General features: G+C 38.9%; 2 protein-coding genes across 4 annotated transcripts in view; one reads left to right on the top strand and one right to left on the bottom strand.

Annotated features, from left to right (window-relative positions):
- Positions 1-2,563: 2,563 nt before the first annotated feature.
- LOC105384592 (transient receptor potential channel pyrexia) overlaps positions 2,564-23,274 on the bottom strand; it is a 30,114-nt gene continuing 9,403 nt past the window's right edge. For 2 of the 3 annotated variants that reach the window (XM_048628302.1, XM_048628301.1), the window contains exons 6-13: positions 7,709-7,890; positions 6,487-6,668; positions 5,916-6,144; positions 5,575-5,730; positions 4,867-5,500; positions 4,298-4,776; positions 3,572-3,835; positions 2,564-3,482 (exon numbers count right to left, since the gene is read on the bottom strand). In XM_048628302.1, coding sequence (XP_048484259.1) covers positions 2,607-3,482; positions 3,572-3,835; positions 4,298-4,776; positions 4,867-5,500; positions 5,575-5,730; positions 5,916-6,144; positions 6,487-6,668; positions 7,709-7,890 — 3,002 coding nt within the window. In that variant the 3' untranslated portion in view covers positions 2,564-2,606. Of the gene's footprint in view, positions 3,483-3,571; positions 3,836-4,297; positions 4,777-4,866; positions 5,501-5,574; positions 5,731-5,915; positions 6,145-6,486; positions 6,669-7,078; positions 7,247-7,708; positions 7,891-23,274 lie in introns of those variants that run through there. The other variant, XM_011554856.3, reaches the window with a different exon arrangement.
- LOC125490112 (dynein light chain roadblock-type 2-like) lies at positions 8,870-23,129 on the top strand. The gene is made up of 4 exons (XM_048628303.1): positions 8,870-8,984; positions 10,058-10,136; positions 13,238-13,338; positions 22,986-23,129. Exons 1-4 carry the CDS (start codon positions 8,961-8,963, stop codon positions 23,091-23,093), a joined length of 312 nt encoding a protein of 103 aa, XP_048484260.1. The 5' UTR covers positions 8,870-8,960; the 3' UTR covers positions 23,094-23,129.

Genomic DNA, 23,274 nt, shown 5'->3' on the forward strand with positions numbered 1-23,274 from the left:
GTCGTTGAAAAGGTATTTTTTAGCAGAATATGAATAACGGAAGCGCTAGTCTTGATTTACTGTCCAATTTGAATAATCGTACCTTGAAAGTTTTTATATTTTATTTCTGTAATTTTAATGTTTTTGTTAGTTTTTTACATTCATTTTTAGTTTTTATAACAAAATGATCATATTTCATATAATTGTTTATTTGTTTATTATCTCAGTAAATAAACCCAGTTGAAAGTAATTTTGCCAATTTCAATAATACGTGTTTAGGGGCCGTCCATTAATCACGTGAGGCTCAAAGGGGGGGGGAGGGGTTACTGAAAACCTCACGAAACATCACGAGGGGGGAGGGGGGGTTCTCGTTAGACATCACGTGTATTAATTTTTTGTCAAAAATTAGGTATTTCTGAACCGATATTTTGGACGGCGCAAAAATTGTAACGATTTGTAGTATGACCTATATTTTTTCTAGTCAAAAATTGCCTTTACATAGACTTCCAAAAAAATACACGTGATCCAAGGGGGGGGAGGGGGGGTTGGTCCCAAACCTCACCAAATATCACCAGGGGGGAGGGGGGGGTCAAAAAATGATAAAAACGACCTCACGTGATTAATGGACGGCCCCTTACGTGTATTATGCCCTAACTGTCATCAGAAGAGAGAGTGCAATGCCATAGAAAAATACTTCCTTCCGACGAATATATTTCAAAATGGACAACTTTTACGGATTTGCCGTCATAATACTTTTTGCTCACTTGAAAAGAGCTATCCAACGATGTATGTCTCGTCTTTATTGGACATAGGTCCCAAAACGCCCATTGTCAATGGTGAAACGACATCCGCAATACCAATGAAGTGGACGCACTTGTGTGAAAGAATACTAAATGCGATGCGTCCGTTGCGTCCGATGCCGAAAGGTAGACGCTTACTTTTAGTGGCCACTGCGGTGTACTTTTTCATCCACCGCAGGCTGAAACTGAGATTTAGTTAGTAAATGATCTGGAACTTCGCCAGGTCACCTGAAATTTATCTAACTGTTCTCCGGAGTTACATATTGAGAGCTAGAATTTTAACTTTGATGACGTTAAAAGTATGGTTGTGGCTGAAAATGGCAATAGACTAACCTCCTGTAATACACTATTGTACTGTACACTGTATTTTTGTTAGTACAGTAGACTGCATTTTTTGTTTTCATCAAATTGGTAATTTTATCATCTTTACTAAACTTTGATAGTTTACGCTTTTTAAATTCTTTCAAACTGCGTCTATTTCATCACTACTTATTCAATGAATATTTTCTTTTCGAAATACCCTCAACTGCGAGTATCTCATTGAAACACATCGTTTAGTTTTATTTATCACCAAGCGACATATCAAAGAGAGGCTCAGATCCGCAGACGTGGAAGGAAATACAGTTTTTCAATTCACTTATTCGCGCAACTTTTTAAAAAGAATACGGCTCGAGTACTTGAACGAGTGTCGGGGGACTATGCCGGGCTATTCTGGAACACCAAAATGATACTATTGTAGGCGGAAATTATCAGGCAAGGCTTGTAAAGGCAAAGGCTTACTTTTTTTTGTGATAATCATATAAATGCTGAACGGAATATATACCATATTATTACGTAATATTATATTATGTCCTACTTGCGTTGTAACGTGATAGTCATGGTTTTGAGTTTCACAATACTTACATCGAAAGACTTGATACTCTTGAGTGTAATCATAGTTAGTAATTACTATTTTCGTTTATAAACTGCAAGACTAGCTCATAAATTATTAATTAGGGAGTTATACGGATATAAGTACAATTATAAATAAAGATTTCATTCGAGAGGGCTAGGATATGTACCTATCTACATACACCACACCCCCAAAAATAATATAAATAATATATATGTAATAGAATAGAGGTAGTGCCATCGATCATAAAAGTTGCAAAAGCCAACAAATAACATCGAATACCTACTTGTTTGCAATAAACATTTTAATTCTACTAGAAGGTTCTAGTTGTAGGCGCAGTAAATTTGAAGGTTTCCGACCAAAGAACATACCTACTACTCCTCTAATAACAGATTCAAGAGTAAGCCTCAGCAGTGAGATGAAAATTTCATGAAAACACGGACTTGAGTTATGTATCGGGCTCGGCGCTACGCTGGAAAATATTTTCACGTTGGCAACACTGTGGTTGGCTCGAGAAAAGTGCCTCAGAGCGTTTGTGAAGTGAGATCTATTTCCACGTACCCTTTCACCTTTTTGCCTATTTTTAACTTTGAGAATAGGGGTTATAGTTAAAGTCCGTATGTCTATCTATATTTCTGCGGTCTATAGCACTAAACTCCATTGTGAATGTACCAAATGTATGGTTAGTGAAAAGATAATTTTTAAAAGCTTTTATTATACCTACTTACGTGCATACCTCCTCCGTAAAGTATGCCTACTTACTCATTAAATACCGCACGTAACCTTTAATTTATATTAAAAAAACAAATGTACAACATAAAGCCATGGGAGTTTTTGAATAAATATAATTGATTTATAAACACTCGTATTTATTTTTAACATTTTATTTTGTCAGGAACATAAAAAGGTTTAAGTTACTTATGCAATTTACTTCGTCATATCTTACATATCTTACTTTCGAGCCTGCTTAACATAAGTTTTATTTGTTCCATTTCTAACGACATCTGATCAAGTTTCACATTTACTTCCTCTACCGCGGTTTTCGATGCATTGTTAGATATTTGATCCTTAATTTCACTTATATCTACATCCAAAACACCCAAATGATTCATTATTTCTTGATTCACTTTTGTTTTTACATTTTCTATAATGCATTCTTCGTTCTCTCGTTTAATTTCAATAGCTTTCATGTTATCTTGGTCATCTTTATTCACAACTGTCTGGTGTATCTCTTTTATTTTGCAAAACATGTCATGCATAAATGTGGTTTGATCAAGATTCATCTTCTGGGTCGTTGCTTTGTTAAATATGGCATCCCTCAAATGAGAAGGAATCATTTTCGTATGCCGCCATCTTGGTCTACCCGGATATATCTCTAGCACGTCACTTACATTGCTCTTACCTCTAATGCGGTGACGCACTCTACTTGGCAGCATTTTACTGAAAGGTTTGTTGTACATCAGAGTGTCAAGGGATCCAAGGAATTCCACTTGCTTGGCTAACCTTTTTATATTTCCGAGGACTTCCAAATCATTTATATCATTAACAGCAACGCCAACCATTAAGTTCATGAGAACTATCGCAGCTAGTACTAAAAATATTACGAACATTATGCGAAGTATAAGGACAGATGTGGAAAGGCCTTTGGTGTGTTCTTCGTCAAACAGACCCTCGTAGTCAAACTCTGACGTCATCATCACTATAGTCTTCACAATGGCCTCCCACGGGCCTTCGAATGGCGCATGCGAACGGAACTGGATCATGAAGGCAAGAGAAAACCCTATGACAAGGAATGCGAAGGTGAGAAGGATCTGTAACAAATAAACAAATGAATGAATATTCCCTTGACGGTGTTAAAACTCATGAAAGAATAACAGATGTTTTCTATTAAATTATTCACCTTTACAACATTGCCGGCAACTTTGGCGAACATAAGAACGTAGTAGCCCCAGTTCGGGAATCTGGACAGCAGGAACATCATTTCGAGCCAGGACAGGAGCAGGGCGAATGTAGCCACGTGGCGAGGCCACTCCGCCTGCGACCACGACGCTATGGTGATGGCTGATGGCAGAAACAAAGCCATTCCGAGGGAGAAAAACTTCACCCAAGTCTCTAATTGGAAGAAATATCTCTTGCCGTTTTTGAAGTTCATGTAGAGGAGTTCCTGAAAAAGTATGCGTCAATTAGTAAAAATACATACTTAAATTTACCTACATACATGGGGTCAATGATTTCAAAAGAAAGGATACGCCCGTCAGAACGTTTTGTCAAAAGAAAATGACACCCGCGCGCTGGCCCTAATTCATACAAATTATGACAGATTTATGACATTTTAGGGCCAACGCAAGGGTGCCATTTCTAGGGCGGTTGGGCCTGTCCTTACGCTAGTAATATATAAGTCAATGCATGGGGTACGAAAGAAGTAATAGTAAAGAATCAACTGTTGAAGATACATGTTTAAAATTAGAAAACGATAAATATTAAGAAGGTACGTAATATGTCATCTTTACTTCAATTACTTTGAGGTTTTTGGATATAAGTCATAAGCCATGACCTCCGCTATTGTAAAAAATATACATCAGTGGCCAGCACTTTGTATAAGTTAGGAAAAATAATTATTACTCACCTGAGAACAAACTAGCAAGACAGAACCATACACGAAGTACCCCCATATCGTCGCGTTGAAGAAGACTGGTATCTTGTCACTCGTATCCTTGTAGAAAAACACGGACACCACGAAGACTGTCAGCGATAGCAAGAAGAAAGCGTAAAACAAAAGTATTACGTAGAAGAATGGAAGCAATGCCTTCCACTTTAGATACAGGAAACTTTCCAATAGTGGATGCACTAACAGCCTTTGTTGTTGATATCTGTTTCCAGTTTTGAGCAGCGCTTCAATTACTTTCATCTGCTCCATCTCGCAACACCTCGGCATCAGTACCGAGTAGTCTATCCGTACAATGCTGTTTTGATCTTGCAAGTTGCCATCACTGGTCGTAATGAAGGAGTCAAAGAGCTCTTCGAGATATTCTGTCGGCTTGGATAGGTTATTCACTACCATGTCGATAGCTGTTCTTCTGTACTTTTTGGGGCCGTCCGTGTATCCTGAGAAATAAGGAATAAGGATGTAGTTTAAATGAAACATTTCATAAATCATTTAGAAACTCATCATTTCTAGCATGGTTATTGGCTTACCTGACAAATCTGCACCAGCCTGAAGAAGCAACGGAATAATCTCTCGACTGACATTATGAGCCGCCGTGTGTAGAGGAAACCACCCCATACTGTCCACTTCGTGAATCGTCGTCCTATCGAACTTAAGAATTATCTCTGCTATTTTACAATAGTTCCTCAAAGCCGCTAGATGTAAAGGGGTTGCTTCTTTATGAGAAGTGCAGGTTCTGATTCTAACATCTGCACCTTTTGATAGAAGGTATTCAACGCATTCCGGATGATTGAAGAATACGGCATAGTGTAGTGGACTGAATCCCATTTTATTACAGCTGCCTCTAATATTTATCATGTCAATATGAGCTTCATTTTCATGTTCTACGAGAGTTTTGAGTATTTCAAGGTGACCTAGTTCAGCTGCTCTATGAAAAACTGTGTAATCTTTCGAAAGAGCTATAGTAATGTTTGCCCCTTCTGCTAGAATAGCTTTGACGCAATCTACGTTTCCAGCTGATATTGCTTTGAATAGAGCAGTTTCTCGACATGAATTCTGCAAATCTATTGAATCTTTTTGCTTGGCGACACTCAATATTTCTTGCAATACGCCCAAGTCACCTAGAGCTGCAGCAGCATGGATTGGAGTGTCTCCGTCAAGTGCCTGAAAGTGTAAGGTCATTTGCGGTAAGTAGTATATAATATTTTTAAAATTTAGGATCCTCATTACCACCTTACCTTTATAGTAACATCAGCGCCAGCTTCCAAAGCCACACAGACTCCGAACACCCAGCCAGCTTCCACCGCGGCTTGCAGTACTGTGTTGCCCTCAAAGTCCCTCACATCGACTGTTGCTGCAAAGGGATCTGACTCATGACTGGAGTTCACCAGTTCCTGTAGAAAAGATACAAATCCTGGATTAGAAAAAGAGTGAAGATACTATCTAGTCTAGTCGAGACCGCTTTTAGACACGATAAGGCCACCTACTTTTTTTTTCATATTCTTATTTGCTAATTATTTATTGCTACCGCTAAAGATGTTAGAGATCTGGAAAAAGAAACGACAAGTAAAACAATAACCTGTAAAGCCACTTCCGCCTTATGTTTGACGCAAAGATGCAGTGGCGTTTGCCCGGCCTCATTGAGACAGGATATGGACACTTTCAGCTCCATCAGCTCCTGGATAGCCTCAACGCAGTCGAGCTCCACAGCTGTGTGGAGAGGAGTCACCACGTTGTCCAGACCCTGAGGCTTCATCGTGTTGTAAGTGCCTTCGTGTTCCACTAGCATCTTGATCACTTGAGTGAAGCTGTGAAAACATGGCATGTTATGATTAGACTAGACTGTAGATTCTTATTAAATGGATGATATAATGTATACTATGAGATGGATAGAAGCAGCTTTTATTTCAAAACGCTCGCAGAATACCGCAAAAGTCTTACATACTATACTTCATTATCCCTCTACGGTATCTCGAGTACTTTACTCATCATCATCAGCCTGTACTGGTCCAACCAGACCGCTCGAAGATTCACAATAATATCAGAAAACGATGCTGCTCATTTATGGTCAACAGGAACATGCTGCAAACCCCCACTCATCATCATCATCACGTTGCTTACTAAACTGCATATATAGTATTGCTACTCACTGTTGCTTATTAATCTTCACATCGTAGTAATGCGCCATGCCGGCGACATCTAGCGGCGTGCGGCCCGTGATGTCGCAGAGCGTGGGGTCGGCCCCGGCAGCCAGCAGCAGACGGGTGCAGTGCCGGCGCGCGCACGCTGCCGCCACGTGGAGGGGAGTCCAGCCGTCTTGGAGCAGTGGGAGCTGGGGGGGAATGGGGTATATGGTTAGAGGGGTTTAATTTTGAACTATTTTGTTGGGTAGGGCAAGTGGAAGATGATCAGATTTTTTTAACCAGGTATCTGATTGCAGATTGAAGCGCCATCTATTATGTACTCACTATACCTCAAGCCTAAGCTATAATGTCAAGATCAAAGGTACATACACCAGCAGAAACTTCTTAAAAAATATCGTTCAGCGATCATCTGAAGCATCCGAAGCTCTAAAATATAACCTTCGAACCAAACTCTTCCTATAGTGCCATGGCAGGACATGAACATCCGTCAAATCTGAAAGTTTATCACCATAAAATCCACACACTTGCCAGGCTGGTGCCTTACAGCTCCATCTACAAGAGCCACAAGGAATAATTCCTATAACCTCCAGATACGTACGCTGCCCTGAATATTCATGCAGTGGTGGTCGATGTTGTCGCGCCACTCCTTGGGCAGCGGCGCGCCGGGCTCGGCGGGGCGGCACGCCAGGTTGGCGAGCCGGCGCGTGTTCACGCAGTACCGGACCACGTCCTCCTCCGTCTCTGACGACATGGCCTCGTTGCGTGGAATACTGCATTATAGGACATGGATTTCTATGGCTGGAAGTTTATTGCCATATTCTGCACGCTTCTAACTACGTCATCTTCTCTGTATCTAACGACATGGCGTCGATTCGCTGGCTATACGGATAGACTAATGCTGGATATGAGCCTCCTCTATTAGTGGTAGTTTCTTGCCATAATGTACACTTTTGGAAAATGGATTGGAAACAAATACCTTTTCCAGGCAGAGGACCTTAGATACAGCAGTCAGAGCCGCTCTGTGCTATCCGGTCATCAGTCCACAACAGTACCTAATCCATATCTAACGAGGGTGTTGCCACAATCTATAAGGAAGTCGATATAATGTAGGTAGTTTATTGCGAAGGTTTGGAATACTGCTCTGCGTTAACCAGGACCAAGTCTCTTGGATTATAGGAGAGCTCTCGTTCTTTCGCTATAATTACAGCTACAGTAACCAGATACGTACGCTGCCCTGTATATTCATGCAGTGGTGGTCGATGTTGTCGCGCCACTCCTTGGGCAGCGGCGCGCCGGGCTCGGCGGGGCGGCACGCCAGGTTGGCGAGCCGGCGCGTGTTCACGCAGTACCGGACCACGTCCTCCTCCGTCTCTGACGACATGTCCTCGCTGGCTACACGGTCGTACATGTCTGGAATATCATCATCATCGTACATTTAAGCGTTTCGCAAAATAAATATCCATATCCATCTTTCTTATGGAATGGTAGTGGTATTGGTAAGGCTTAATAAGGCAGTCATTACACCTAACTTAAGGGGTTACTAAATAGGTATAGCTATTAAAATGGGGAAGGAAGGCAGCCTAGTGACACCTACAGAAAGAACGCTTATTACCAGCCCCCATAGAGTTTTTATGGAGATTTTGTAAACGCTTATCATCACTGGTTCCGAAATAGTATGAACTGGCATGAACCACTGGTGTCTGGTATGAACCAGTTTCATCAGTTTTCAGATCGGCGCAGGCAACAGCTTTAGCCAGCTTTCTTTCTCTATAAGGCCTAAGGGGTTACAAATTAGTTATATCTATTGAAAATGGGAAGACAGCTAACTAATATTATAAATGCGAAAGTAACTGTGTCTGTCTGTCTGTCTGTCTGTCTGTTACTCTTTCATGCCAAAACTACTAAACGGATTTAAATGAAATTTGGTATACAGATGGTCTAGACCCTGAGAAAGAACATAGGCTACTGTTAATCCCTGAATTCCCACGGGAAAACGTTTTAAGGTGAAGTGAAGCTCGCGGGAACAGCTAGTACCTAATATGCACTAAAGTACGAGAGGAGTGCCTATACTGAGAAAACATTTCTATTACATTTCGATCGTTTCGTTATACCTACACAGTCAGTTCCGGCCGGGGTTCGAACTGCCACACGTACTATAGCAGTCGAAGTTACTAAGCACTGCTGCGTTGTCTGTAGTTGTAATACATGGTGGTGCAAAATTATGAATAAAAAAATATATACATAGACGAATTCGAAAGCTACTTTTTATGAAGTGTCGGTTAAAAAGGTATTTTCATGAACTTCTTATTCCTCGAATAGGACCTTTTTGCTTCACTGCTAGCCTAATTTACCCATAGAATAATAATCATTGTGTCAATCAATCAATGTCAAAGAACAAGAACGCACAAAGTTGAGAGGATTTTATAGATTTTTATCAAGGCCAAGTTTAAAACCAGTGAATTTACTTCTGAAATTAGGAAATGGAAATTCTTCAAAATTTTATGGTGAGAATGATATAGTATATTAAAATGAGAAATTAAGACTGTAGATACATAAGTACCCATTTTGATATTTTTAAGTAGTCAAGAAGAAATATACGACAGCCTTACGTTATATTATGATGATAAAGATTAAAAACATAATTATCTGGCCAACCTAGATAAGGTATTTATAAGGGCGTATACTGGTAGAAAGCTGACTACCGATGGTCAGATCAGTTATATTCGTGCCGAATTAGGGGTGGTCACTCTTCAAATAGACGAATAAACGCTTAATACAAATACAACGAGATAAGAGTCGTGACGATCTCGCCGTTTTTTGCATGTGATAACTAGAGGTCATCGCTGCTATTAGTCTAGAGAGTCTAGACCAGAGGGGTGACTTTCTAAATCGTCAAACAAACGAAAAATTATGAGTAATATAACGAGATAGTATCGAGGTTGGCGCTGCAGTTTTGTTTTTCCAAACGGTTCTATCTCGTTGTATAAACAGAGCAGTATTCGAACACGCGGTCTCTCGAATGAGAGCCGAGACGTGTTACACCACCACGACTCTTTCTTACAATATAATTACTTATATTATAAAAAATATCCTTCCCCCAAAGTAAAACCCCAGCAACTCAGAATTTCCTGACATTTTAACACCAACATACGCCGCCCCTATTTAGTCTCCAGCATAATATATATAGAGAATTATTAACAGTAGTAATTTAAAAAAGTGGTTTGCTCAAAGTGTAAAGTCGAGTAGCTACCGTAGCTAGGCAGACTTTGTGGCGGTTCTTTAAGTAGGTATATGCATAGGAATTACTTTTATGAGCACAAGTTTTTATTCTATGAAACTACTCTCATGTATGCCGCTTTTCAGGACCGTCGCACTGAAATGATAAAAGTTTTTTACTCATATTATATGTTTGCAAAAAAGGCGTCTAATAAAGTCCACGTTTTATAAGGTTTAGTTAGGATCCTTACGATACCAAGGCACCTTTGGATAGATAATAGGCGATAGATAGGCGATAGATATATGATAATAGGCGATTGATTAGTATTTTAAAATCGGCACTAAGTATGTATTTTTTCAGGGCCCAGGAGCCATTGAGACTATGAAACGAATCAATGAAAATGGAAATGTTGTCGGCACTATTATTGTCAACTCTGAAGGTAAGTAATTATACAATATCTACAGGGTGTTGCAAAAGTGTTATAGTAAGCCGAATGCCACTCACTCGGGGTCGTTCTGAACAATCGCAGCTCTGTATTGGAAAAACAGTCGAGGCAGGCAAGGCATAGGCCCTGTTTCACAATGTCTGGATAGTTTTTACCTGTGAGCTTTTATCGTACAGGTAGCAATTATCCAGACTTTGTGCAACAGACCCTTTAATAATTATTTCTAAAGGCATAATTTAAGCGACGATTAGACTAGACAACATGTAGTGCACTACAAATTGGCGTCCTACAAGTTGGAGTTAGGACGTTCTGTTTATACTGGCCTGTCTAAGTGGCCTATGTAGGATGCATAATATGTAGAATTCTACCAAGGATGTAGGACGGTCGGGACCCGTCAATCTCCTATATGTAGTGTCCTACATGCCTAACTATGATTACACTTGTCCTTACGTAGGAAACTACATGAGGTAGTGCACTACAAGTAGTCTAGTCTAATCGCCGCTATAGACTAATTAGTCTATGCCAGAGGCCTATGCATCTATCATCAGTGGCAGTCGTCGATCGAAGTTACAGTGTAAATGTAAATTAGCCAAACCAATGGTAGACACAGTAAATATGTATTAGGAGTAGGTAATGTGGCTCAACAGCGATGTTTATCGTTCCCGCAGGTACAACGCGAGGTAGATTGAATATAATAAATCAGGAAGAACGTTTAAGTGTTGCCAGTTGATACACTCGATTTTGAAAATATTATTATATTATTTATGTAGTGTTTTTAATCGACTAGGTATCGATCAACCAAACCTTAAATTCTTTGTTTAAAATTCGACTCTATGAGTGTTTCCGTGAATCTCCTTTTTCGATAGAAAATGTATAGTTTGACAGCTCCAAAATTAGAATTTCTGCCTTCAGAATCGACATCAATATACTGACGGCTTTCCAAAACATCAATCTACTATAAAACACATCATACAATACTGCTGGTATAACTGTAATTTTTACAGAAAAACTTGACCGACTTGACTTTGAAGCGCGATCACAGGATTCGATACTATTTTCGAAACTACACTAAAGTGGAATTTCATCAAATCCTAAACGTATTTAGTAGCCTGTCAAACGTCTGTCAGTTAGCACAAAATGTATTTAAAATTTGATTTAAATACGTTTAGCGCTTGGTGAAATTCCGCCTAACTATGGAAAAAAACAAATGTCGCTTTTGGAACTAACAAATTTGTCTTACATTTTGACAGTGACAGTTGGCGATACGCAACGTAAACGAAGGTTTCGAATCTTATAATGGCTGCACTGTTGCCCGAGCACAGGATTCGAAACCTCCGTTTACGTTGCGTATTGGTTGCGTATCGTCAAATGTCAATGTCAAAATGTAAGGCAAATTTGTTAGTTCCAAAAGTGGCATTTGTTTTTTCCTTGTTGGGTGGAATTTCACCAAACGCTAAACGTATTTAGTAGCCTGTCATACGTCTCTCAGTTAGTATAAAATGTATTAAAAATTTGATTTAAATACGTTTAGCGTTTGGTAAAAGCAATATAAGAACAAGATACAGTTAAACGTCTCAATAAATAACACCTCACTTTCCACTCAGCTCTTACACTCACGGACAATGAAAAAGTTCCACTCACAAAAAGCTGACATCAAACAACCCCAATTTTTTCAAACTTTTAATAAAAAATTAACATAATATTATTGTTTGTAGTTGGTAATATTCTGATGCTCTGTTAAATGTACATCAATGTTGCAAAAGGCGTCATTAAGCTAGCCTTTTACGTTTTGAAGTAATTTGGTGATTTTCTCAGTGGAACCTTTTCATTGCCCGTGAGTGTATTTTGAATTAGTTTGGTTAGATAGCGCAGATACATCTCTACAAAGACATTAATTGGCGCAACAATTTTTTAGCGGTTGATTAAATGTGACACTTGTCACGAGCTCTTCTACCAATTAAAACTTTAGAGCGACCGCTTCTCTCTCACACAAGATAAAACAAATGAAAGCACACAGCTGATGTAAGATGGAGAATCAATCGGCCAAGTAATGTGGAGGGGGAGAAGAAGTAGGTAGGGGGGAGACGACAGAATCTAAGCTTAAATTAATTAGATCTCACCCTTGATTGCCTTTTCTTTTCTCAGAGAAAATGTCTTGGAAAAGGAAACTTTTTGTATTAAAAGTATGTAATTATTTTCTTACGCTTCGATGAAATTATAGAGGTGCGAGAATGCACCAGCTGTTTCTGTGTCTTTCTAAGAATTCCGTTCTGCTCTTTTCTTCTGGAGAGTGGTGGCAAGTCAATGTGCTCACAGCATCCAAAATTATAATTAGGTAGGTAGTTACCAAGTCTACACACTCAAAACTTTTGCAGTTATAACGAGTTTTGGTGAAATTTTCCAGGAAGAGTTGCAAGACTTAACTTGTAGAGGTATATTATCTTACTTTAGGGCGAGGCCCCATTGGTGCGTTGCGTCGTCGCTGCCATAATAATAGGTAAAACAAAGAGGTTCCATTATAGATTGCCGACTGTTGGCCAACATTTTTTAATATTTTGAATTAACATTTAAACACAATGTTAACGTTTTTGGTTGGCAATTTTCTGATGCGCTATTAAAAAAATGTATTTCAATATTGTAGACGGCGTCATTAAGCTAGCGTTTTCCGTACAAATAGAAATAGAATCATTTATTTGTGAAACATAGGTTTTACAGGTTGGTGGGCTTATATTAAGTACGCTATATTCTGTCCTATAATGCACGTACGAATATTAGGTTTTTAAATATAGTCAGTATTAAAAAGTAGATCTATTAAGTACAGCATGCATTGTTAAAAATTTCATACAAACAAAGTTTTCCGTTTAAGAGTTATTTGGTGATTTTCTCACTGAAACTTTCTCATTGGTCGTGAGTGTATTTTTAAGGAACGCCTTCTCGCCATGCGTTTGTGAGCTTGCGTTCTACTGGTTGACAGAAGAAAAAGTGGCGATCCCTTTACGTTACGGTTATATGTGCGGTGACCATTATGCTACCTGATAGGGGTCAGGTTTGACTCAGACAGTGCACAGTGATGGGAAAGCTGTATTCTTTTCCAGGTTTCCCAGAGACCACGACCCTGGACAGCCTGACTGCGGCCACCTACTCCACCCACCTGAGGACGCTGTCCCATCTGGCATCGAACGCGCTAAAAGAAATCGTAAGTTTTTTTTCATAACCTCATTGCACCCTTTCAGTGCAACGACTGTACCCGTACACCTAGTTTTAGCTTAAATGATTCCTGTGAGACAGTTCTCAATGGACAACATTTCATTTTCTTTACCCTATATTTTTATTAGTTATTCGGAAAGTTTATAGAAAATTAGTGGACCCGTATTTTTTTATTTTGTATATACATAAATTTTTACATGTTAATTTTAACTTTAAAGTTAATTATTTTAAAACCGGAAGTGACGTCACATATTAGGCTCATTTTTTATTTTTGTCTATTACCTGAGTCTCGAAAAAAACATAAATGACACTGGCAAGTGACATTTAAACTTTGTTTTACATGCTAACCAACAAATGGGTCATTTTCAAATGACCTTGATATTTCTGATGATGGAAAGTAGGTACTTATCATGTAAAAAAATAAGCAGATGCATTTTTTCAGCTGTGTAGGCGGTGGCATGCTCTGGGACATATTATATAGAGGTCATCTCTTAATAATAAATAAAAACATAGTCAGAAAGTGTCAGAACAGAATTAATGAAAATGACCCAAATAAACAACAACGTCACGATAAAACGTCAACGTCAATCAAAAATGAAAGTGACAGTTACTTTGTTTTTAAATCTATAGGCTTTGATCATCAAAATGCATCGCACCTGATGCATGACGTCATCAGCACTTTTTTACTATTTTATGATTTTCTCGAAAATGATACATCCAAAAAATACAAAAATATTAGTTTTGTGGCCTTTAGAGCTAAATCTCGAAATGGTTTTCGATTTATAGCAGCTTTAGTTTTTTGAAATGTTGTCCATTATCAGTATTGCATACAAATATTATAGCGAAATGATATTTCATTAAATACCTATAACTCATACAATAAGCCAATTAACAAAAACTGTCGCATTTCATTATGGGATATCTGTAAAACCGTAAAACGCAAAACGTCTCCATAACTTCACAGGAATCAGTTTAGATGAAACGAGGTATATGCGTTTATTAGTAAGAGATTGTGCTCATAATAAATTAATTAGGTAGCAACAAAATGTACATTATACTTAAATGCTTATTAAACATTTTCACTTCCAATCTGAAACAGTCTTCTGAAATTTTCCGTAACTAACTTAAAAGTTTCACCAATACCAAGAAACTTCGTAAGCAAAGCGTCTTATTATTAATCGTTCCAATAAAATTTCCAATTTTCCCCAAACTACAAATGAAGCACGTACTTAGAGAAAAATAACAAAACAATTTGTGAGAAACTCTCCTTTTCAACGGCACTTTCGAACAACTTGAGAATTCAATTTTCTCCCGCGAACGGGCGGCCATTTTTCATTCGACATGATTCGAGCTGTCTCGCGGTCCGCTCGTGATGTATGTTCCTGCAGGTGTTCCCAACACCCTGTATGTGCGATAGTGGAGCACCCTGTGCATGTAGATTGGCTTGTTGCTAAATGGAAGATATCTGGTGGTGCCAGCTTATTTCCTCGCTATTACTTGTAGCGACGGGCGATATTTTATCAATGGGTTTTCTTTGTGGCTTGCTACGATGCCGCCGTCAGTGTTTTTGCAGTCTCATTAAAATTTAACCGCGAGCAGATACGACGGCTGTTATGAAAATAATGTGTGTATTTGTCTGTGGCCAAGTAAACAATACAATTTTTTTTGGCGGGCGCTCTTCGGCGGCATGGGGGCTACTTTTCGTTTTTATAAAGCTAGAGTGTTCCAGTCTCACGCACCGCTTCACATTTATAGCGCGATGGAATTATAAATCGTGGGTATGTCGCGTTTTGCAGTACAAGCATATCTGGTCGCACGATTCATCATCTAAACTGCAAAGGTATTTGTATGACAAATAACCATTTCACGTTTTATGGGATAGAGGCCTGCGGGACAGCAATTAGTTGGCTGCGTTTAACCAGATTGAACCTTGTGGTTAAGTCTCGACGACCCATCCGCACACTATTAACGTAGATTAACGTCACTATATCGCGTTTCCCGATAAATATGGCTATAGTTTATCTACAAGTCACGAGTACCAGTACCGAGTAGACCGGTATGATAACTATGATATGACACAATATGTTTTTGTTTCTGAGTGCGGATACGGTAGCCCGGTATGATGGGATGTAAGGATTGTATCTATGTGTGTGTGTTCCTATTCAATAAACCAGTCTGAGCGCACTTACTGTCTTTCATTGACGTATCACTGGCGACGAGCGCGGATAAATAATTAACCTATAATAATTGTTCGAGAACAGTCGCGAATCTAAACTAAAAATGCCTATCGGGAAGTTGGAGCCTTTCGATCTTTCCTCAAAACAATGGCCAGCATACATTCGTCGCGTAAAACAATTTATAATATTAAATGAAATCAAAGACGAGTTAAAAGTGCCGATTCTGATCACTGTGGTAGGGGAAGCTACGTACACACTCATGTGTGACCTGTGCTCTCCAGATCTTCCAGAGGCAAAACCATTTGAGGATCTAGTAAAGTTGGTGACGGAGCACTTGGAACCCCAGCGCTCGGAAATTGCGGAGCGCCACGTGTTTCGCTTGCGGCGACAGCGTGCGGGCGAGCCGCTGGTCGAATATCTTCAAGATCTAAAACACTTGGCATCCACGTGCAACTTCGCGAGCAACCTCGAGGAAAACCTCCGCGATCAATTTGTCTCCGGGCTGGCTAGCGAGGCCATGAGGTCCAGAATATTTGCGGAGAAATCGATCCAATATAAAGAGGCAGTTGAGCTGGCGCTGGCTCTAGAGGCTGCAGAACGGCATGCGGAGGTGAGCGGCAACACGAGGGTTGCGACCACCTCCGGCGGCGGCGGCGGCGAGGCGGGCGAGGGCCTGCATCATGCGAGCGCCCGAAGCGGCGCGGGCGGCGGCGGCGGCGGCTACAGGGCGCGCCGCCCTAGCACGGGCAACACGGGCGGCGGCGGCGGCGGCGAGGCTACAGGCCCGCGCCCACAGTGCTGGCGGTGTGGCAAACCACACCATGCGATGAAGTGTCGATACAAGCAATTTAATTGTGATTTGTGTAATCAAAGAGGCCATTTAAAAGTGATGTGTAAAGAAGTGCGCGATAGTGGCCGACAGTCGGGTCGGCAACATTACTTAAGTGAAGAGTCAGAAGAGGACATGTTCCAGGTACTAGTGTCAGAACAAGGTAACAAACCCTACTTTGTAACTGTTTCGATCGATGGACTTAAAACTAAATGTGAGATTGATACCGGCAGCCGGGTGTCGGCCGTCAGTGAGGACTTTTACAAAAGGGCTTTTCCAAATAAAATTATAAAAAAGGACGGGTTAATTTTACGTGGTTATTCAGGTGCACGAATCGAGTCTCTCGGATATATCTCAGTAAATGTGACCTTGAGGGACGTAACCGCTAAGGACCTCCCGCTTCAAATTATAAGAAATGGTAGTCGACCCCTACTGGGCAGGGAGTGGATGCGCGCCCTCCAAATTCAGCAAATTAATTTAAATGAGATAACGGAAGACGGATTCGTGAACCAATTATGTAAGGAATTTCCAGATGTGTTTACTAATAAGTTAGGAACGTTCTGGCTGGCTGGCACTCAAGGCGCGAGTTGAACGGGAATTAGCCCGATTAGAAAGCGATGGTAGAATATACAGGGTGGATCATTCTGACTACGGAACCCCGATAGTCCCCGTAATCAAAGATAATGGGGAGGTACGTATTTGTGGTGACTATAAAATTACGGTGAACCCTAAACTAAAACGCGATTTTTATCCCCTACCTCGAATAGATGAATTGTTTGCATGTCTAAGTGGGGGGGATAAATTTAGCAAAATAGATTTAAAACATGCGTACGAACAATGCTTATTATCGGAGGATTCTCAGCCGTTAACCGCAATTACAACACATGTCGGGAACTTTGTGTATCGTCGCACACCTTACGGCCTCTCACGTATCCCGGAAAAATTCCAAAAATTGATGGAGGAAACATTGCGAGGATTATCGGGGACCGTCGTATTCTTAGACGACATCTGTGTAACGGGGCCTGATCACAAAACACATATGCGTAATTTAAGAGCAGTACTTGAGCGGCTTAAGAATATGGGACTCACAGTTAAGTTAAGCAAATGCAGTTTTTTGCAAGATAGTGTGAAATATTTAGGATATATAATAGATAGGAATGGCTTAAGGCCAGACCCAGCCAAAGTAGAAGCCATTTCCAGTGCTCCACAACCAAAAGACATCACGCAGTTGAAAAGCTTCTTGGGAATGTTGAACTATTATGGGAAGTTTATACCGAACTTGAGTTCGTTATTACATCCCCTACATAACCTTTTAAGAAGGAAAGTGCCCTGGAAATGGGATCTAACTTGTGAAAAGGCGTTTACGGAGGCCAAGCGGGCCTTGCTGAGCGAGCGAGTGCTTGCCCACTATGACGAGGGGCGGGCGGTGGTGCTGTCGGTGGACAGCAGCGCGTACGGGGTGGGCGCCGTGCTGGCGCACCGCTACGAGGACGGCTCCGAGCGCCCCGTCAGCTGCGTGTCGCGGACGCTGAATGCGGCTGAGTTAAATTATAGTCAGCTAGATAAAGAGGCGTTAGCTATTTATTTCGGCATTACTAAGCATCACCAATATTTGTTTGGACGCAAGTTCACCTTAAGAACAGACCATCAACCATTGGCTCACATATTTGGGGCGAAGGGTGGTATTCCACAGACGGCGGCAAGTCGGCTGCAAAGATGGGCAGCTCGTTTGGCTGCATATGACTTCACAACAGAGTTTGTAAGATCCGAAAACAATGGGCCGGCCGACGCCTTATCAAGGTTACCGTTAGCTCAGCAGGGCCGCGTGGTGGCGGTAAATAGCTATATGAATTTAGTTGAAGAATCGTTGCCGATTGACTTCAGAGATGTGGCTAGGGAGACGAAACGCGATCAATTATTGAGTAAAATATATGGTTATATTTTATTTGGGTGGCCGCCCGTGAGCAAATGTGAGGATGAGAAAGCTTATTTTTCTCGAAAACAAGATCTAGTCGTAGATATGGATTGCATAGTATATTATAAATATCGCATAGTAATTCCGCCTAATCTACGCAGTCAGGTTTTAAATGAGATACATGAAGGGCATCTTGGTATGAACAAAATGAAAAATCTATCCCGTAGCTATGTATACTGGCCAAACCTAGACCGCGATATTGAGGAGTTGTGTCGAGCGTGCGAGGCGTGCCGCGCCGTACGGGACGCGCCGCCGCGCGCCGCGCTGCACCCCTGGGAGTACCCGCTCAACCCCTGGCAGCGGCTGCACGCCGACTTTGCGGATTGCGGGGGCAAAAGATATCTGATCGTAGTGGACGCAAATTCAAAATGGGTGGAGGCTATAGTTATGAATGGGACGGACACCAATTCTACTATTAAAGTTCTCCGCGACCTATTTGCGAGATTTGGTCTGCCCTCCCATCTGGTGACCGACAACGGGCCACCCTTCTCCGGGCATGATTTTAACACATTTTGTAGAAAAAACTGTATTAGACATACCACAACAGCTCCTTACAGACCTCAAGGAAATGGCGCGGCCGAAAACGCGGTCAAAACAATAAAAAAATGTATTAAGAGGGCTTTGCATGAGGGCGTAGATGTCGCCGTAGCATTATCCAAATTTTTATTACAATACCGGAATAGCCCCCACGCCACGACCGGCGTGTCACCGGCAGAGGCACTGCTGGGGCGGCGGCTTCGGGGCCGCCTAGACGCGCTGCGCCCCGACCGCGCGCGCACCGTGCACAGCCAGCAGCAGCGCCAGCGGGACGCCGCCGGCGGCGCCCCCCGCCCGCTGCACCTCGGAGACACGGTCATGACGCGCGACTACTCCGCGAGAGGAGGAAAGTAAGCCGAGGGCAAACTGGTGCAACAGACGGGACCGGTCTCGTATAGGGTGGATATGGGTCGTGGGGTGGAGTGGCGCAGGCACGCTGATCAAATTATACCCACATCGAGGAATCGTTACTCGCTAACACGAGCCAGTACGTCAAAGGTTACTAGGGAACATGAGGTCGATAATGAGGCTGATGAGACGTTTGAAGATGCGTCTGAGGGAGTAGGTGCTGCGGCACAGGCCGGCAGCGCGGCCTCAGCCGACCAGCAGGCGAGCAGGTCGCCGTGGATGACGTCACCGGTGACGTCACCGCCCGCGACACCCGCCCCCCCCGCGGACGCATCCGCTAGAGCACTACGTGCCTATAAGCGGGCTAAGAGAACCGTTACTTAATAATATATGTCAAGGTCACCGTCGATTAGCATAATAAAAAAAAAATAAAGTACTTATCGTAATAGATTGTAAGATGCATGATTTCATAAAAATACAAATGGTACTAAGTAGGTGCACAATACCTATATGATAAAGGTATTCATAATAGTTTGTAAGGACTTATCTTGTTCCCTATGGTTTCATAAAATCAAATTAGACTATGTAAGTATATATAAGTTCAAGTTGAATGTTTAGTAAGTACCTACCTATTAAATTCTTCAATGTTTACCGATTATTTAGATCTAAGGAATGTTGTGTACTTACCTATCGCACCGCTAGCTATAGGGTATTGTATTATTCTAGTATAGACACGTTATTTACAGTTATGCATAAGGTCTGTCGTTAATGTAATTATAAAGGTTGGTGACCTACATAAGTTTAATATACCTACGTAGTTAAGTTAAAAAGTTAAGATAGATTGTTAAAGATGTTTGGTGGCTTACAGGGGGAATATGTAAGGATTGTATCTATGTGTGTGTGTTCCTATTCAATAAACCAGTCTGAGCGCACTTACTGTCTTTCATTGACGTATCAGATTTTATATTGTGTACTAAGTATTGGTGTACTTTAGATCAAAGAATCAAAGAATCAAAGAATAGTTTATTTCTTTCTACAAATTCAGTAACAAAGTAGTGACCAGAGCCTCACTTGTAAGTTCATAGAAACCTGTGCCAGTGGGGCCCCGCTCTTCCGTTTAGTATACAATTCAATAAACTTAGGTAGTTAGAAATATAACAAGTAGTTGGTAAACAATTAAATATTTAAAATAAAAACAAGTAAGGTTAACATTAATTATTTAACACTTATTTAACATAATCATAATCTGTATGTGTGTGTGTGTGTGTGTGTGAGTGTGTGGGTGGGGGGTGTGTCACTTATTTATATGTATACATAATATATGATAACTGTTTCTTTTATGCTAGTCAGGAAGTTCTTTCATTTTATTAACGCACTTTCAGTTTTAGTGTAATCTAGAGTATTAAGCCAGTCTGTAATGATAGATTTACATTCTGATAATGTAAGAGAATAAATGTTAAGATTTTTATTAATTTTATTGTAAAGGTAGATGGAAATTGCTACATATTGAAATTGGGCAAATTTAGTTTTTACTGCAGGGGCAATGGCTACATCAGGAATTCTTCTTGTGGCTCGGTTGTAAGCTACAAATGGAGTTGATTTGTGTCTTCTAAGGATTGTTGACAGTATATATAGTTTTCTAACACTAAGCACTTGCACTGTTTTATACAGTTCTGTTGTGGAAAATAACATAGGCTTAAACAACATTATCTTGAAGAGAAGTCTTTGAGCTCTCTCTAATTCAAGAAATTTGGTTTTACCAGCCCCTCCCCATACTGGAATACAATATAATAAAATAGATTGAGCTAGCGATAGGTAGACATTTTTGATAAGAGAAGGAGAGGATGCATGTCGAAGTTTCTTAAAGATCCAAATAAGCTTGCGGAGTCTGGATATCACAAGGTCTATTTGAGGATGCCAGGAGAGTCTTTGGTCTAATATAATTCCTAAATATTTAACCTGCGATAATTTGCAAATGTTGCTGCAGTTACAATTTGTGAGGACTCTTGTATATTGCTCACAAGTGTGCATTTTAATATTAAAGTTAGTATCAGGTTGATGTGCGTCTAGAATCGAGAATGAAATATAATTAGTTTTTGATAGATTAAGGGTCAAAAGATTGTTGTGCAGCCAGCTGGCAACCTGTCGAAGTCCAGTTTCTGTTTTTGACTTTAGATCAGTCCAGGAGGAGTCATAAATCGCATCCAGTTACATGCTTTGGGAGGCCTACGCGTAGGTACGTCCAGCAGTGAACTGCTATAGGCTGAAGAAGATTAGGCTCTGATTTCCTAGGATGTGATTATTGATTTTATTTTATTTTATTTTATTTTATTTTATTTTATTTTATTTTATTTTATTTTATTTTATTTTATTTTATTTTATTTTATTTTATTTTATTTTATTTTATTTTATTTTATTTTATTTTATTTTATTTTATTTTATTTTATTTTATTTTATTTTATTTTATTTTATTTTATTTTATTTTATTTTATTTTATTTTATTTTATTTTATTTTATTTTATTTTATTTTATTTTATTTTATTTTATTTTATTTTATTTTATTTTATTTTATTTTATTTTATTTTATTTTATTTTATTTTATTTTATTTTATTTTATTTTATTTTATTTTATTTTATTTTATTTTATTTTATTTTATTTTATTTTATTTTATTTTATTTTATTTTATTTTATTTTATTTTATTTTATTTTATTTTATTTTATTTTATTTTATTTTATTTTATTTTATTTTATTTTATTTTATTTTATTTTATTTTATTTTATTTTATTTTATTTTATTTTATTTTATTTTATTTTATTTTATTTTATTTTATTTTATTTTATTTTATTTTATTTTATTTTATTTTATTTTATTTTATTTTATTTTATTTTATTTTATTTTATTTTATTTTATTTTATTTTATTTTATTTTATTTTATTTTATTTTATTTTATTTTATTTTATTTTATTTTATTTTATTTTATTTTATTTTATTTTATTTTATTTTATTTTATTTTATTTTATTTTATTTTATTTTATTTTATTTTATTTTATTTTATTTTATTTTATTTTATTTATTAGCGAAACAAACAGCAATGTACAAGGGAAAATTATCACAGAATAACTTACAACTATAAATTGCCAATTATATGCTTCGACTATACACCAAAAATATTAGCTTAAATTAGTAAATAGTTAAAAAATTCAAGATTACCATAAAATTCATAATTGATTCAAAGTTTAAAACATTACAAAATAAATAAAAAATTACAAAAATTAATATAATATTCAAAATTATTATAACACAATATTTAAAACATTACAAATATTAATATAAAATTCACAATTAGATACTTAATACAAAATTTTAAAACAAGAATTAATATAAAATTCGTTAAGTACCGTTAAAAATACAAAATATAAAACATTACAAAAATTCATGATCATTTAAAACATTATAAAATTAAAAATCAATGCAATAATAAAGAAAAAAAGTAAAAAAAAAAAAAAGTAAAAAAGTAAAAAAAAGTAAAAAAAGAAAAAAAGTAAAAAAAGAAAAAAAAAAGTTATCAATCAATCAATTGATATCAAGCTTTCCGCTTCACTCTATCATGCTTTAAGCGATAAGACCGCCATTTGTAACATGCTTTAAGCGATAAGACCGCGATTTGTAACAATGTGTTAGATTACTTTTTTTTGTGATTGTGTCCGTGGTATTGTGTACAAATAAAGTATGTCTTGTCTTATCGTATTTTATCTCTCTCCTCTGCAGGATGTGATGGACGACCTAGTGGCTCTCCGGCTGGTCTCCAGAAAGGCGGAGGCGGTGGTGGCGCCCGACCCCGAGTTTCACCTCATCGTCGTCATGAGGCGGAAGTGAAATATATGTGCCTAGCGTATAGCCATTAAAAAGAAGAGATCATTATAATTGTTTTTTTTTTCTGTACAAGACGTGATTTTACGCTCATATTTCGCGGTGATATTAGGTTGGCGTCCACCTAGTATAATAGAACCAAGCAGCCCGGTATGACACAATGGATTTTTATTTCTGATGACGAATA

This window comes from Plutella xylostella, chromosome 20 (genome assembly GCF_932276165.1).
Source record: "Plutella xylostella chromosome 20, ilPluXylo3.1, whole genome shotgun sequence".
In the NCBI taxonomy this organism is placed as follows: Eukaryota; Metazoa; Arthropoda; class Insecta; order Lepidoptera; family Plutellidae; genus Plutella; species Plutella xylostella.